At 38.1% G+C, this 14,722-nt stretch overlaps 2 protein-coding genes across 3 annotated transcripts in view; both read right to left on the bottom strand.

Moving 5' to 3' along the window:
- Positions 1-1,110: 1,110 nt before the first annotated feature.
- irf4l (interferon regulatory factor 4 like) lies at positions 1,111-9,043 on the bottom strand. Of its 2 annotated transcripts, none has more exons than XM_036211601.1 (8): positions 8,307-9,043; positions 7,711-7,912; positions 7,538-7,614; positions 6,506-6,644; positions 6,312-6,410; positions 4,250-4,624; positions 3,694-3,806; positions 1,111-3,108 (listed from the first exon to the last, which is right to left on the bottom strand). In XM_036211601.1, exons 1-8 carry the CDS (start codon positions 8,502-8,504, stop codon positions 2,947-2,949), a joined length of 1,365 nt encoding a protein of 454 aa, XP_036067494.1. In that variant the 5' UTR covers positions 8,505-9,043; the 3' UTR covers positions 1,111-2,946. The 2 variants fall into 2 exon arrangements, with proteins under 2 accessions (XP_036067494.1, XP_024134587.1); XM_024278819.2 differs by having other exon boundaries at positions 1,113-3,108; positions 7,726-7,912.
- Positions 9,044-10,148: 1,105 nt separating this feature from the next.
- The window catches only part of LOC112150466 (dual specificity protein phosphatase 22-B), a 10,738-nt gene continuing 6,164 nt past the window's right edge, over positions 10,149-14,722 (bottom strand). Inside the window, exons 4-7 of the mRNA XM_024278821.2 lie at positions 14,280-14,329; positions 14,097-14,171; positions 13,585-13,756; positions 10,149-11,176 (exon numbers count right to left, since the gene is read on the bottom strand). Of these exons, the coding sequence (XP_024134589.1) occupies positions 11,036-11,176; positions 13,585-13,756; positions 14,097-14,171; positions 14,280-14,329 (438 nt within the window). The 3' untranslated portion in view covers positions 10,149-11,035. The remainder of the gene's footprint in view (positions 11,177-13,584; positions 13,757-14,096; positions 14,172-14,279; positions 14,330-14,722) is intronic.

Here is a 14,722-nt window from a genome sequence, read left to right on the forward strand (position 1 = left end):
AGCAAACTACCTTTCTTTGTTCGAGAACCATGGCCTCAGACTTAGCGGTGCTGACCCTCATCCCAGCCGATCCAATGCATGCTGGATCTTCTGGCTTGATGAAACCAACAGGACAACATCATCTGCAAAGAGTTGAGACAAAATCCTGTGGTTCCCAAATGAGATCCCCTCCAGCCCTTGCTGTGCCTAGATATTCTGTCCATCAAAACTATGAACAGAACCAGTGACAAAGGACAGTCCTGTTGGAGTCCAACATGCACCGGGAACCGGGGATGTCAACTTTTACAGAAAAATCGTCCGGTTGCTGTAAAATTGTAACTTTTTCCTAAAACCTCTATGGCAACCTTGCAGTGTGTAAAAATGCAAATATCACATTACAAATGCCGTAACGTGGCCACCTGCTAAATTTGTTAAAAAATGTAACATTTAGGTTGCAGCGTGATAGCATTTTGGGACATGTAACCATAGTCTAAATGAGTATTGGCATCAGTGCTCAATTGGTGAGTATAGACCACAATGAGTGGTTTCAATGGGTTTGAGTTATATTATTGTGATTTAAAAGGGTATTTTAAATGTTTTTTTTTTATTAACTATCCAATTTTGCATCATCAGAACACAATGGATCTATAAATAGTTTTCAAAAAGTGTTGATTTTTACTTCGAAAATTGGTTATATTTACCATTTTTAAAAAAGTAGTAAGCATGGTATCTGAATTGCTTTACAAATCCAGGATTACTAGAAAGTCATGCACTGTAGCCTACAGTTTATTAATATTTTGGGAATTCAGACATTGTCACAGTTTATCCCTTTTGTAATAAAAACTGTTGAAGTCTATAAACAGCCAGAAGACTAAATATGAATTCTAGTGCTTTCATTAAGTTGTTTTGAGGAGAATATGCCAAAAATCTAATATTTTTTACTAACATGTTATTCTTTGCTGAAAATATAGTTTTAATATATAAAAGACCTGTTGTTTTCTAGGTTCCACATCTAAGAATGCTCTTCCTGCGGGCTTTTCGATTAAGTTCCATGAACTGTTAGTCAAAAACTTCCATCAAACCGCGGCATGTTTGTGGCTCATGTTGTGAATTATTTCTGTGGCGTCTTCATGGTTGTTTTTCCATGGAGGTGGAAACAAGAAGCCAGGAAGGCTTTCTCCCCAGCACAACACGGAAAAGCGCGGCCAACCTCTTCCTTTCTCTCCTCCCCTTATGATGTCATCAGATTGTTTGGCGATAACCGAGTGTTTGATTAACCATCCATTTCCTGTATCTGAACCACACTTCCTGTTTAGACCACGCACACACAACCGGTTGTTTTTTACACCGTTTTTTATTACACAAACACACAAAAAAATGTCTATTCTATCTCAGTTTACAAAAAATCAGTTTAATAGTGTCTCCTAACAGCAAAGACGTATGTACAAAAAAAGTGGTCAAACTATGGTGTGTGACTTAGAGAGCCTTCTTGGGAGTCATCTACACATCTATACAGTGAAAATGAAACCACACCCAGATAGCTTAACTTAGCTGAGTTGTAAGCAGGACTTAACTCGATCATTTCTGAGCACAAAGTTGTATTTCTGCCTATTTGGAGCTAATCAACCATCTTTAGCCATTTCTACCAAAAAGCCACAACTTCCAATTCAGAATTTTGTGATGCAATTTTTTTCCAGTTCCTCTTGAGTCACAGCGTAGAGGCCCATTTGCTATGGGTTCACACATTTAATCAGGTTTTTTCTTGTAGATTTTTGTAGAAGTTCCCTTTTGAGTTCAAGATTCAATGAAAGAACTGTAACTAGAAGTTCATCACATCCAACACCAAAACTATCTGTCAAGCTGATAGCTAATTGCAAACAAAAAAATATTAACTAGCAAGTTTTGTAAACTTTCTGCCATGGTAACAGTACTTTCCAATGGACAAATGTTTACCAATCTTGCAGGTTCAAATTTGAGTTTGCATTCACACTCATTCCCATCATGTTTAGTCAGTCCGTTTATGGCTGTTTTGAGTGGTCGGATAAAGTTATTTCATGGAATCACTGAGTTACTATTGCACAATTGTCGCACAAAGTCTTGACTTCATTTGGAATTAGCTGAACTCTCTTGGAGTTTGCAAACACAAATAGCAGGATTCCACATCAGGCCAAGGACCAACATTTTTAAGACATGTAGACAAAATAATCCCCATAAATGTTAGCAAAACAGCGATTTTTGGTTTCAGGTTTCAGGCTTAGCTAAGCTACTCTTAGCTAATGTACAAAAAAGTTGTACATTACACCTTCAATGCAAAAAACAAGTCCCCTTATAATAAGTGAAAAATTCGTAAAATAAAAAAAAAAAGTGCCAACAGGGAAAAAAAACATTATTTTACCAAGAAGTCTTATTTACATATTAGCCACTAAGACATACTTTCTTAAACTAAGATTTGGCTGCTGAAGAAATATTCTTAATAAGATTATATTTCTTGCAAGGCAGAAAATAAGACATTTTTTCTTGAAAAAGCATCTTAACACTCAGTTTTTGTTGTGTGTGTTAGCTAATCAACTCTTAGCTAAGCTAACTAGCTGCACATGTTTGGACTGTGTCCCTGATTTTTTTATACAGTTAATAACAAACTAAATCTGTTTATTACAAAATGTGTTTTCCCGTGGTAAAGTAACCCTGTTGAAAGGGTCTCCTGAGTACAATCACCTGAGCTGTCAGTTTCTTTTGCTTCTGTAAAAAATTACATTGATCCCTGAAAGTTGATGATTTGGAAGAGAAAAATAAAACATTTTTTCCAATTTCATTTTCACTCTCAAACACTCACAATCCCTCCGAAAGCTTCAACGGGTCAGACCCGCGCAAGCTAAAAGTCCATTTTGTTTTCATAGAACACTGTCCATATTGGTCTTGCTGTGTAAAATGCTTTGGTTCCGTGACGCTTTGGAACCCCGACTCGGGTCACTCCTGCAGGCTGCTGGCGTGGTGGTGTGTGATGGCCCTCTGGTAGTCCTCAGAGGCGTTTATGTGGTCTGTGACCCCCGGAAGTTCATAGCTGCGGTAGTAGTGGCTGCTGGTCTGCTGGGCGTAATACAGGAGCTGCCTGGCAAACAAAGGCTCCACCTGCGAAATGCAAGACCACCACAAAGTTCATGTCACACTTCCAAAATAAAGTTAATTTTTGTTACTGTTCAGATACTTGATGAATTATTTAAAATGTTTACGGACACTCTTGAAAGGGTTATTGACCTGTAACACTAGATTAAAGTGTGTGTCATGCTTTAATCCTCACATAAGGTCACTTTTTTTATAGAGCTTAAATAGTTCCTCAAAGCATCAAAAGATAAAACTATCTTCCAAGTGGTGGTAAATCAAACTTTCAGCCACACAACCTTAACTTCCTTTGGGTTGGAACCCTATCATGTTAAAAACTGATGTAAAATAGTTTGGTTTATACTGTAAACTATCACAGACATCAATAGATGTGGGTGATGTTGTCCAATAACAGTGACTTTTTGTATTTAAATTTAGCTCTGAAACCCAGTAAAAGTTTGACTGAAGTGACTTCTGACTTTCTAATTTTGGGGTTTTAGATTTCAAATCAATTTTTTTCCGATTTCAATATTGCCTTTGAAGTTTCAAAAGTTCAACGTTTTTTCATCCGTCTAGGTATCTTTATGCAGTAGTTAAAACCTCCTTGCTGGTCACCTGAACAGTGAGGGCCCGTCTTTGCCTTTGGGGGTCCAGGCACTCGTCTCCGAAGCTGAGCAGCACCTGGAAGCGAGACGGCGGCCGGCCGTGGAATCCGAAACTCTGGATCTCTGAGTAGCAGGAAAAAGCAGTTGGTGTCATTGGTTGTTCTAGACATTTGAGCAGGCAAATGATTTCAGAAGAATTTCTCTTGAAGTGGTATGACATTTGGGCACATTTGAGTGGAAAGTCCTGGTCACACCAAATATGCAAAAACAATTAGCTGTCAGTAACAGCTGTCATTGCATGTGGGCGGGGATGATGTGGCGCAGGAAAACTCATGTGATTCTCAGATTATCAGGAAACACCACTTCATAAAGATCACCACAAAAAACACGATGAAGGGCCTTTAGTAAAAGAGATCAGTCTCAATCTGTTTCATTTTGTGGCTTTGTGAATACTTTTTGATTAAAATGTTTTATGTTGCCAATAGTAGAATTGTTTTCCATCTAAGGGGTTTTCGAAGACAAATATGTTCATTTTTAAGGGTTAAAGTGTGGCTGTTAGGACTCACCTGTGAGGAAGTCTTGTGTGTGGAGCAGTTTGCAGGTAACTTCTCTTTCCAACTTGTTGAGTTTGTCTCCGTATGGCGACAAGCCTCCCTGCCAGTAAACCCGACTCTGGCACAGCCTGCGGGCGTACAGTCCGTCGGCGCTCATCCACAGAAGGACTCCCCTCTCCAGGACGGACGGCGGACTCGGTGGACACTCGTCTGTCCTCCGCAAGCCCGAGAGACTGTCCAGAGGCAGAGGCACCACCTCAGGGCCTCCGGCCGTCAGGTAGTGCTTCTCCGGCGGGCACGGCATGAGGTGGCAGCCCTCCGGACTGGTGACGGTCACCTCCCGCACCAGAGTCTCCCGTACGTACACCGACACGTGGAGACGGAGATCTGCGAGAGGGAGAAGAGCATTTCAAATCTACAGAGCTGGAAATAGGGAAATGTTCCAGAGAAAGTGTTGTCTTTGTAAAATCACCAAAATTGAAATAGTCTGAACACAAACCAAAATCACAGCAGCACCTGGTAAATGCAAGAATAAAAAAAATTTAGGCATTTAATTGTTCCCTCAGAAGACTGACATAATTTCCACACTATGCGCAATTAAAAGCCTTATTTTTTGTTTTAAAATGACAGTCTCCTTATAATCTGGAGTGCTTTCTATGGAAATATTCTGGTTTTACTTAATGATGGACAGCTAACGTCTACCTGTGTTTGAATGTGTTTTTTAAGCGTTACTGTCGGTTGAGAGTTAGTTTAGTCACAGTAACATCTGTTTTAGCGGAAAGAGTTTTTAATTTTTGTATTGGAAACAATGTTGGAAGTTACTGATATTATGAATATGCTAACGTTTAACTGCGTCAATTATTTTATTTTTTATTTACGTGTTACTAACAAGGATGGGAGTTAGCGTAGTCACAGTAAAGTTTATTTAAAAAAATATGACTTTTTTCATGTTGCAAACAAGGTTGGGAGATGCATGTATTATGAAGACGCTAACGCTTTGAATGCGGCTAAGAATGTAGCGGTGTTGAATTGTGTTTTTTTGTTTTCAAACTAGTAACAAGGTTGGGAGTTGGCATAGTCACACTAAAGCTTTTTTAGCAGTAAAATACTACTTTTATGTATGTTGCAAACAAGGTTGGGAGATGCATGTATTATGAAGACGCTAATGCTTCGAATGCGGCTAGCATGTTGCAGTGTCGAATGGTGTTTTTTTTTTTTTTCACAATTTACTAACAAGGTTGGGAGTAAGCGCAGTCTCAGTAAAGTTTGTTTAGGCAGTAAAATTCTATTTTTTTTTACGTATTGCTAATGAGGTTGGAGATACACATTTGTGAATACGCTAATGCGGCTAACATGTAGTGATGTTGGAATGTGTTTTTTATATTTTTTTATGAGCTAAATTCTTTTAAAAGATATTCTACACATCCGCTTATATCAAGGTTGGAAGTTAGTATAGACACAGCAAAGTCTGTTTAAGCTGTAAAATTCAATTTTTTTTGTGTCACAAACAAGTTTCGTATTGTGATTAGGCTAACATGGCTAACGCTTCTCAGGGGGCTAAAGTGTAGCGTGTTACAAATAAATTCTAGAGCTACTGTGAACTCAGTTAATAAAGTCTGACTGATTGATGGATTTAACTCTGAATCTTTAAGTTGAATAATGCACCTTATAGTTGGGTGTGCCTGATATATGACAAATTTGAAAATAGACCATTTATTGATGGTTTGCCCTATAACGTTTAGATTTTACTCTTTAAGGGCTCAGTTTTAATAAGTATACACTGTTATTTTTAAAAAATACAATTGTAGATTAAGTCATATTCTCTGTAGAGATCCAAAAAACTCACATTGGTCCAATTTTTCAGGATAAAGGCAGTTACTTGTTTGTTTTTTTTCCGACAAAGTACTTTGTGAACAGAATAACAATTTTTGTTGTCAATATTTCTGATTTTTATTTACTCAAAAACACAATAAAGAAGGAGGTGAAATTGAGAAAAAAATAATTTTCATGACATTTTAGTCAATCTTCCTATGGTTTACAGTCTCCAAGTTGCCCAACCTTCTTTTTTTTGTACCTGAAAGTGCCTCCGCTGATCTGATGCTTGCATCCAACGAGAAAGGCGAGGGCTGACTGTCGGGGCCGTACGAGTAAATGGAGGCTCGGAGCTGGTAGCCTGTCCACACCAACAAAATTAAAGACAAGAGTCCATCAGTGCGCTATAGACAGATGAGGATTAAAACCTGATGGTTAAAACACTGAGATTCCTACCATTCTCTATGGATGGGGTCTGCCACGGCAGGCTGCGGGGGGGACAAGGACACTGAGCGAAGGACAGTTCAGTCAAAGATGTCTGCTCAGGACAGTAATCCCTCCAGCTGCACTCTGGACTAGAAATGTAGGGCGTCATCTGTAGAGACACAAATGGTTAATAAACATAAAAGCTCAATTTTATTTTGAAAAATTAAAGTTCATTCTTTAAGACAAATAAAGGATTTTCCACTGTTATCTTTAATTCAACATGAAATTCATTTACTGTCAAAGGCAGCTGAAAGTTTAAGACATTGTAGTATGCTTTAAGATAAAAGTTTGCAAAATTTACTTAAACTTTTTTTTATTTATTTACTTAAGGAAGTTAAACCAAGTCATATGCAAAATGCAAAAAGGGGTAATAAATGGTCCAGTTGTCAGGTAGAATAATGCATTTAAATCTGATCTAACTTCCTGTGTGATGTTTTTAAGCTTCTAATCATTCCAGATACAGAAACATGTTTATAGAGACTCAGAAATCACCCGAATTCTTAGTAAAACTTAAGGTATTTTTGCACTGAAATCTTAAAAAGTCAAGTAAAGAATTATTAAAGCTTTAAATGATCTTTTTAGCCAGAATTCTGTAAGAGAATAATGTTTTTGAGGCTTAAGCAAAAGACATCAAAATACTTAAAATAGCAGAGAAGTGAGTAAAATCAAAAATACCAAGAGGGATGTCCTAAAGGAGATAAACTTTTTTTTTTTGCAGAGTGGTCAAATGAAGGATATAAAGGATTTTTAAGTGTGCCTCAAAAAAAGGCATATACATTACAATGATATATGGAGCGTAAATGCTTTTCACATTCACAGAATATTTCTTTAGGGTAATTAAGAAAGTGTAAGAGCAATTCATGAATCTGCAACTTAGCACCCAGTCATGCATGCATGCATGCATGCATGGCAGCCATGCCTCAGCAGCTAAGCCTCTGCATGGCTGTTTCTGAAGCCCCTCCCCACTCATTTCCCTCCACATGAAAGGTGAATAAACTGCACCTGAGTTGGCATGGTGGGGTAGGAGGGGTGCATCTGGTAGCCCACGGGACTCGTTGGGCTGTCGTCCTGTCTGGGTCCTGCAGAAGAACCAGCACAAATAAGATAAATAAAAGTTACTCAAACATCCATCTGTGATCTATTTGTCATTTTTAATTTTAAGATCTTCTTATTACTTATGGAGGACTGACTTTTCTTGGCGCCCTCTGGGATGATGCGGTACACCTTGTAGGGGTCAGAGATGTCCAGCTGGCTCCTCTCCACCAGCTCCTCAAAGTCATTGCTCTTGTTGAGGGCGCAGCGCAGGCGCGTCTTCCAGGTCGGAGGGTCCGGTTTGTCGATCCCCTCACGGAACTTGCCTTTAAAGAGCGCCCAGGCCTGCAGACAGACGCATGGGAAGAACACATGAAGGAAATATTTATAATGGCCCTGCACAAAAAAGATGGAGAATAGTCAACAGCCTTTTATCATTTATGACGAAATGATTTTCTATGCATAATGTAGTTTGGAAAATAGTGAATAAAGGCAGGTTTTTAGTGATGCAAAGTCGTTTTAGAGAATTTTTGCCTTTTTTGTATTAGGTACAGCACAGAAACTACTTTTTATTGAATGGCAATGTTTTTTAAACTAAATTATAAGTTCAGTTTATTTTATATTAATTAAAAACATGTTTAAAATTACATTTTTAGTTAAAAAATGTACATTATTGGGGGATTTTTTTCTTTTAGAAACTTTTTATGGCGCTTTTACTTTGAAAGTTGCGGACTCTTACCTTGAAAAGCGCGGCATCCTCATCCCGGTTGTAGTCCTGCTTCCCGGCGTGTTTCCATGGTATCCTGAAGATGCTCTTCTCGTCGTTCTCCCACACCAGCCCGGGGTATTTGCCGCAGTCCACCTGCTCGATCAGCCACTGGCGCAGCTTCCCGTTGCCGCTGCTCCCGGTGCCTCCGTAATCCACGTCGAGGTTCATGTCTGACCGAGCGCGCGCTCACTTCCCGCACAGCGATCTCTGCGTGTTCTTTTTTTGAAAAGTTGGGGTCGGTATGGCAAAGAGTGTGTATCCGACAATAATCAGCTTTAAAAAATGAGTCTCCCACGCGGACTAACGTCTCCTCACGCGGACCGAGACTCTTACCTGTGAAACTGGAAACACGAGTGAAGTTTAGAAATCAGTCAGAAAGTCCTCATCATTTCAGATGGGCTCCCTTAAATGCCCCCAGCAGGGGTAGGGGGCGGAGACAACTGCTGGGGGGAGGGGGGAGGAGGGGGATGCTAAGGAGGATGCACCTGGCCGCGCGCTCCTCCTGTGAAGCTTATCAGCAGCAGCAGCAGCGCGCGCGCGCCGCGGCAGCATGTCCCGTAAGACACCCGGGGAAACCCTGCCGGCGTCAGGCAGAAGTGTCACACACACCCGCACACGTGGAAAGTCGCAGACGAAAAGAATTCTTTGAAATGATAAAGCTTCACTAAAAGCTCCAGTAAAGTGGTCACGCGCGCTCGAAAAACATCCGGGTGTTCCTATGGAAGATAATAACAGCAGCTCTTCTGAAAAATAGATAAGCATCACAAGAAATTACAGGAAAAGGAGTTTATGCTTATTTATTTTTTAATCAAAAAATACTTTAAATTTGATTTTGTTTGTTTCATGCTTCAATAATCTATTTTGTTTGTATTAATAAAACAAGATAACTCCATTAATATTAATGTGTCATCATAAATTCAGGAATTAAAAAAAAATCTCAACTCAAAGCATCAAATGAATTCATTTCTAATAAAACTTTTATAGATGACTCAATCACATTTAATAATAATCCAACATCTTTATTTTCACTGCTTCTTAGAAATCCCTCAAATGTCACTAACTAAATGATTTATATTAAGTTAATGTGATTTTATTAATCTAAGACTAAGAAAAAAATGATTGTTTAAACAAAAAGTCTAAAATTGCATTTATTTATTGCAACAAAAGTCTCCATCCATAATATTTCCTTTTTTTCCCCCAAAATCATTAACACTTTAATGAATTTGTCATAAATGCATTTCAACATATGTACGGTACATGTAAAATAGTTCATTTAAAAACAACTTAACGCAAACAATTAAAGCAACTTTAACAAAAAAATAATCTTAATATTGATTTATTAAGAATTTAGCTTAATTGAGTTAGAATTGTGATCTAAAAAGACAGAGGCCATTGAATTCATTTTAATATCAGGGGGGAAAAATACAGTTTTAAAATGTCTTAACCCCAAAAAATAGTAAAAAGATCTAAAACTAAGGGTATTACAGAGTCTTTATTTAAACAAACATTTATTTTAACTCATTTTTATTGTATATATATTAAAAATATGATTAAAGTTTTCGGTTGGAGGCATCACAAACAGCTTACAATCACCAATCCTGTAGTTTCTTTTTAATTGTTTTATAACATATTTATGTATAAAATGTTGCTATTTAATTGTTTTGCATATATATATATATCCATCAATGTGAATATGTATCAGGCCACTTTGGCTCCAAAAGTCTGTTAACTTAACTTAATGTACTTGAAAGCACAAACATAAATATTTTTGTTTTTCATGGCTGTAAATAAATCCAGTCATCAGGGGGTTAATAGTGATCCATCAGTCATTTATTTTACATTAATATGCACTAGTTATTACCAGAAATGTCTTACATTTCCCATCAGTTTCATAATCCCTTATCACATTTGGACTAAAACTCCCCTAATGTGCTACATAATTAAAAAGAACAAATCTTTAAGGTCATTTTTTTCCATTTTCTGTCTGTTTTAAGTGTTACTTAACTTTCTAGTGCTTCATTTATTGTAGAAATAGCAAAGTTTTACATTTTTTACATGTTTTTTTCTGGAGAAGTTGTAAAAAACTGATAAAAAATATCTTAGTATGCAAACTTTATGTGGCAAAAATTTCTTTTCTGGTCAATTCTGTCACATTAAAATTCCTTTTTCTTTTTCCTCAGTATTTCTTTACACAGTAGTGTGCTCATCACAACACACAGGATGCTCATTTGACACAAACACACACTATCTTACTGCACTCGCATGTCCAAGTATAAAAACGTTCTTAAACGCTTTTACTAATCAAGTCGTCCACGGAAAACAGAACTTATATTTTTTTAGGCACAGACACAGCATAACGTAACTGACGGGGAGGAGTGCGATACTAAATGTGCGTTCACCCAGAGGACTGCATGTACATATTGGTGTCACGCTTGGCTGCCCTTGCGTGTTGTTTTGACAGTTGGTGTGAAGGACACGGCGAAGAGAAGTGGTGACGCCGATACAAAATCCCCACCACCACCCCATCACATGACAGCTCAGACCCTCTGCAAACTCCAGATTTAATCTTTCATATCCTTCTGCTATTTTGTTGTAACCTGATCCTGCTCGGGATCAGCGGAGGCTTTCCTGGTCCGAACAGAAGCAGACAGGTGCTGCCGGCTCGGGTCAAAAGTCTAGAGAGGATGGAAGAGGAGCCTTCAGGTGGTGAGAGCCGGAGCCATGCTGCTGGACACCACGCTGATGCTGCCGTCTGAGGATTTCTGAGCTAAGAGCCTCTGAATTTCTTCATCGTCCTTGAAAGAGTTCTGGCCATACTTCTCCTTCCACCAGGCCCGATACTGAAAGGTGGACACAGAGACGTAAAGACGTGTTGTTTTAACACGTTCTTGTAGCATTTTTCTCATGATGGAGGACATAAACAGAGTTAAGCTTAAAACAACAAAAAAATGCTGTTTGAGAAATATTGTAGGTACTACGGCAAGCCACAAGCTCACGCTGCTCCAATAGTCCCACCAACAACTCATATGGGGAATTTCTAATAAACTACTGCCGCTCTGCAGAAACTACGTCCTAACAAGTGAAATGAACAAAAGCTCTGTAATTTGTTACATTTAAAAATATTAATTTTTATTAAATTACATTTTTAATTTGTATAAACTATGAACTGAAACATTTTAATTTATTAAAAACAACCATTTTAAATGTAACAAATTACAGATAATTTGTTAATTAATTCAATGTTTCACTTTTTTGTGTATAAAAGCACTTTTTTGGATAAAAACAATATAATTTTAACTAAAAGATCACTGAGAAAACTTTTACAACAGACTAAAAGATAATTGGAGATGGACTTTAAATTTATGTCAAATAAATGGATAAACTCCAGAGCTAAAATAAATAGAAATAAATGTGTTTTTTAAAGTTTGGGAGAAGTCCGTCATGCTGAAATACTGTAAACACTCCTTATGTTTCACTAATAGGTACAATATGATCCAACAGTCCAGTTTTCTTCATCTTGGCATGTAATTTTATCTCAAGTTTAACCACAAAACTTGAATTTTTATCTGTTTTCAGACTTATGGCCTCCTTTGGTTTAACCTTATTTTTGTGTTAGGGTCACCACCGACCCACTCTCAGTTTTAAAAGCAAAAAAGTACAAAAAATGTTTATTGCTTCAAGGTTTTTTTGGCACATTTTTTGTTTAACCAAATTTTAAAAAGCTTCTGCAAAACATTAGAATAAATCACCCAATAACGAAAAACTCTAAAAAATGACACATGCACTATTATTTTCTCATTAAATTATTAGCCGTCACTACATTAAGAGAGTAGTAATTACTGGTGAAGTACGGGAATCTATATTTGCATCCCGTAGTTTCAATACTCCCTGCCTTCACTAATATTAGTTAAAACAGAGCAACGGGTTGAATGTGGTAACATAGAAGATATCTTGATCAGTTAACATTTGTTGAGATTAGTTTACTTGTTGCCGACTCGCTCTAGATTTCTGGACCATTTTGGGGAAAAATAAATGTCCAGGACAATCTATCAGATGTTTGTAGACAGAGCCGGAGAGCTGGACCAGGATGGTTTGAACAAGTCCAAGTGAGGATGGGGGAGATTCGTGGATGTGATAAAAAAAAAAAGGGGAAATGTAGAAGAAGAAGAAATAGATAAATGGAGTCAGATAGAAACTGCTGATTCATGCTATGGTCACCTCAAAAGATTTGAAAGAAGAAACTGGAATTTTAAGCTTTTTACTTAACTAATCACTAAATATACTACCAGATATGCTTTTAATTTATTGCTTATTTGTTGTTGCTACTTTTTTAGGTTTATGTGAACTATAATTCATGAAATCCTCACATTTTAAATCCCACGGTTCCTTTTTTTATCAGTTGTTTAATGATGCTTTTAACATCTGCCCTGAAACGTCAAGTTGCACTGATCTACAATTTAATTTTAAATGAAATTATTAAATGTGAATTTTATTTATCCCACCTTCACCCAACAGTGTCTAGCATAGGCTCCAGCAACACCGTAACCCCCAAACGGTATTAAGGAGTTTTAAAAAATGGATGGATTCCTAAACCTAATGAAATTACTGTGTCTTACGGCAACAAAAGTACTGTTATCAAGTGTTGAATAAAGCGCTTTAAGTTTTTTTTCATGTCTTCTTCTCATGATTGTTTGAGTTCCGAAACATTTGGAGGTTTTCCAACACAACAGCTTCTTGTGTTGTTGTGAAACAACATCTTAAACAGATTTAGGTTCACAGTATGACTGGATCACTCAAACATGTTCTAAAGAGAGTTCAGGAGTCATGTTTCCATGAATCATAATCCAGCTATGAATCTATAAAGCAGCCACACACCATCACACTACCACCACCGTGTTTTTATGTTGCTAGGACATGCTTTTACTTCATGCTGTGAAAGAAAAAGGTTTTTTTCATCTGTTTACAAAATATTTGCTTAAAGTTTTTGAAGAAAATTCAAATGTTTTTGTCAAACATAATTCGAGGATTTTTGTTATTTTCAATCAGTGATTGAATCTCTGTGGAGCTATTGATTCATGCTCCTTTGCGTCTTTTATGACCTCGATGAGTCTTCAGTGTGTTCTTGAAGTCATTTCTCGTCGGTTGGGTAACTCATTTTTTTTTTTTTATTACTAATCAGTGAATTTGAAACTTTTATGGATTATATTTGAGGAAATCACCAAAAAATGGTTATTGGGTGTCGCCTCACCTCGGCCAGCTGCATGTTTTCAAATTCCTCCAGCTGTCGCAGGAAACCCAAGTTTGGCCCCGCGCACGGCCTGGCCGACCTCACGGCGGCCAGGGCCTCCACCCAGCCGCACTCGGTCACCGTCATGATGTAGGCCACCACCAGAGTCACACTGCGGGACACGCCTGCCACGCTGCCCCAAACAGACCCGTCAGTTACAGTAAGCTCCTGGTATTTCAATTCTCTGCTCAAATGCACAAAGAAGTGAAACCCCTTTTCTGCTAAAGCTGTGGTTAAATGCCTGGATTTTCATGTTTAATATGAGAAAAGATGAAAGGCAATAACAATTCTGATGAAAATTTTGACTGGCAGCTCCGTTTTGGTGTGGTTGAAAATGAGAGCAGGGTTCACAACAAGTGAGGGGCTCCAGTTTTCTGATTCTCTTTTATACTAATTCTGAATCTTTGCTTTTAAATGACTCTGAACAGTTTTACCGCCATTTAATGTTTTCAGAGCGCGGAGATGTCACTCACCAGTGAACCAGGCAGCCTTCTCCTTTCAGACGAGACTCATGGATAAACACAATGCTGTCTCTGAAGTACTGAGTCCTGACCAAAGAAATCCAAACAATCACTGAGTGATTATGAGATGAATTCTTTTCAGAGATTTATTTTGCATCAAATGTTAGAAAAAGTCTAGAGGGGCTTCAAACTCACAAGTTCTGCTTGGAGTGGTCAGAAGCAGAGATGCAGAGATACGTCACGCCCTGCAGGAGAGGAAAAAATAAGTTTTCAATTAGGACAGAGGGGTTAGTAACTTATTTATTTTGCCAAATAAAACGGGTCTGCCACATTTCCTGTTGCATGCCATGACGGTGCATGCACTCCTCTGTGCATTTTGAGTGCAGCTGCCTGCACCTGGCAGCTGAGAGCGCACGCACTGGACAGAAACCAGCCCGTCCTGGTATGACTGCACCGGCGCAAAACCCCCAGAGTCCTCTGGGACAGGGTGAGCCCTGGAAGTCCTCCAGACAGGTCAAACCATCTTCCCTTAAATGTCTTCTGGCTTCATATTCAACTACATTAAATCTAAAGTCATAGCAATAATTCTGATTTATACTAATTGAAAATGGATCCCAATTTTTTTTTTTTTTTTTTTT

The sequence above is a fragment of the Oryzias melastigma genome, linkage group LG4 (genome assembly GCF_002922805.2).
Source record: "Oryzias melastigma strain HK-1 linkage group LG4, ASM292280v2, whole genome shotgun sequence".
In the NCBI taxonomy this organism is placed as follows: domain Eukaryota; kingdom Metazoa; phylum Chordata; class Actinopteri; order Beloniformes; family Adrianichthyidae; genus Oryzias; species Oryzias melastigma.

What these genes read in the sequence shown, in the direction of transcription:
- irf4l (XM_036211601.1), bottom strand. Translation starts at nt 8,504, where the DNA reads ATGAACCTCGACGTGGATTACGGAGGCACCGGGAGCAGCGGCAACGGG. An exon ending in GAAAAGTCAGTCCTCCATAA is followed by an intron (nt 7,615 to 7,710) that starts GTAATAAGAAGA and finishes GTTCTTCTGCAG; the next exon opens with GACCCAGACAGGACGACAGC. An exon ending in GACCCCATCCATAGAGAATG is followed by an intron (nt 6,411 to 6,505) that starts GTAGGAATCTCA and finishes TGGTGTGGACAG; the next exon opens with GCTACCAGCTCCGAGCCTCC.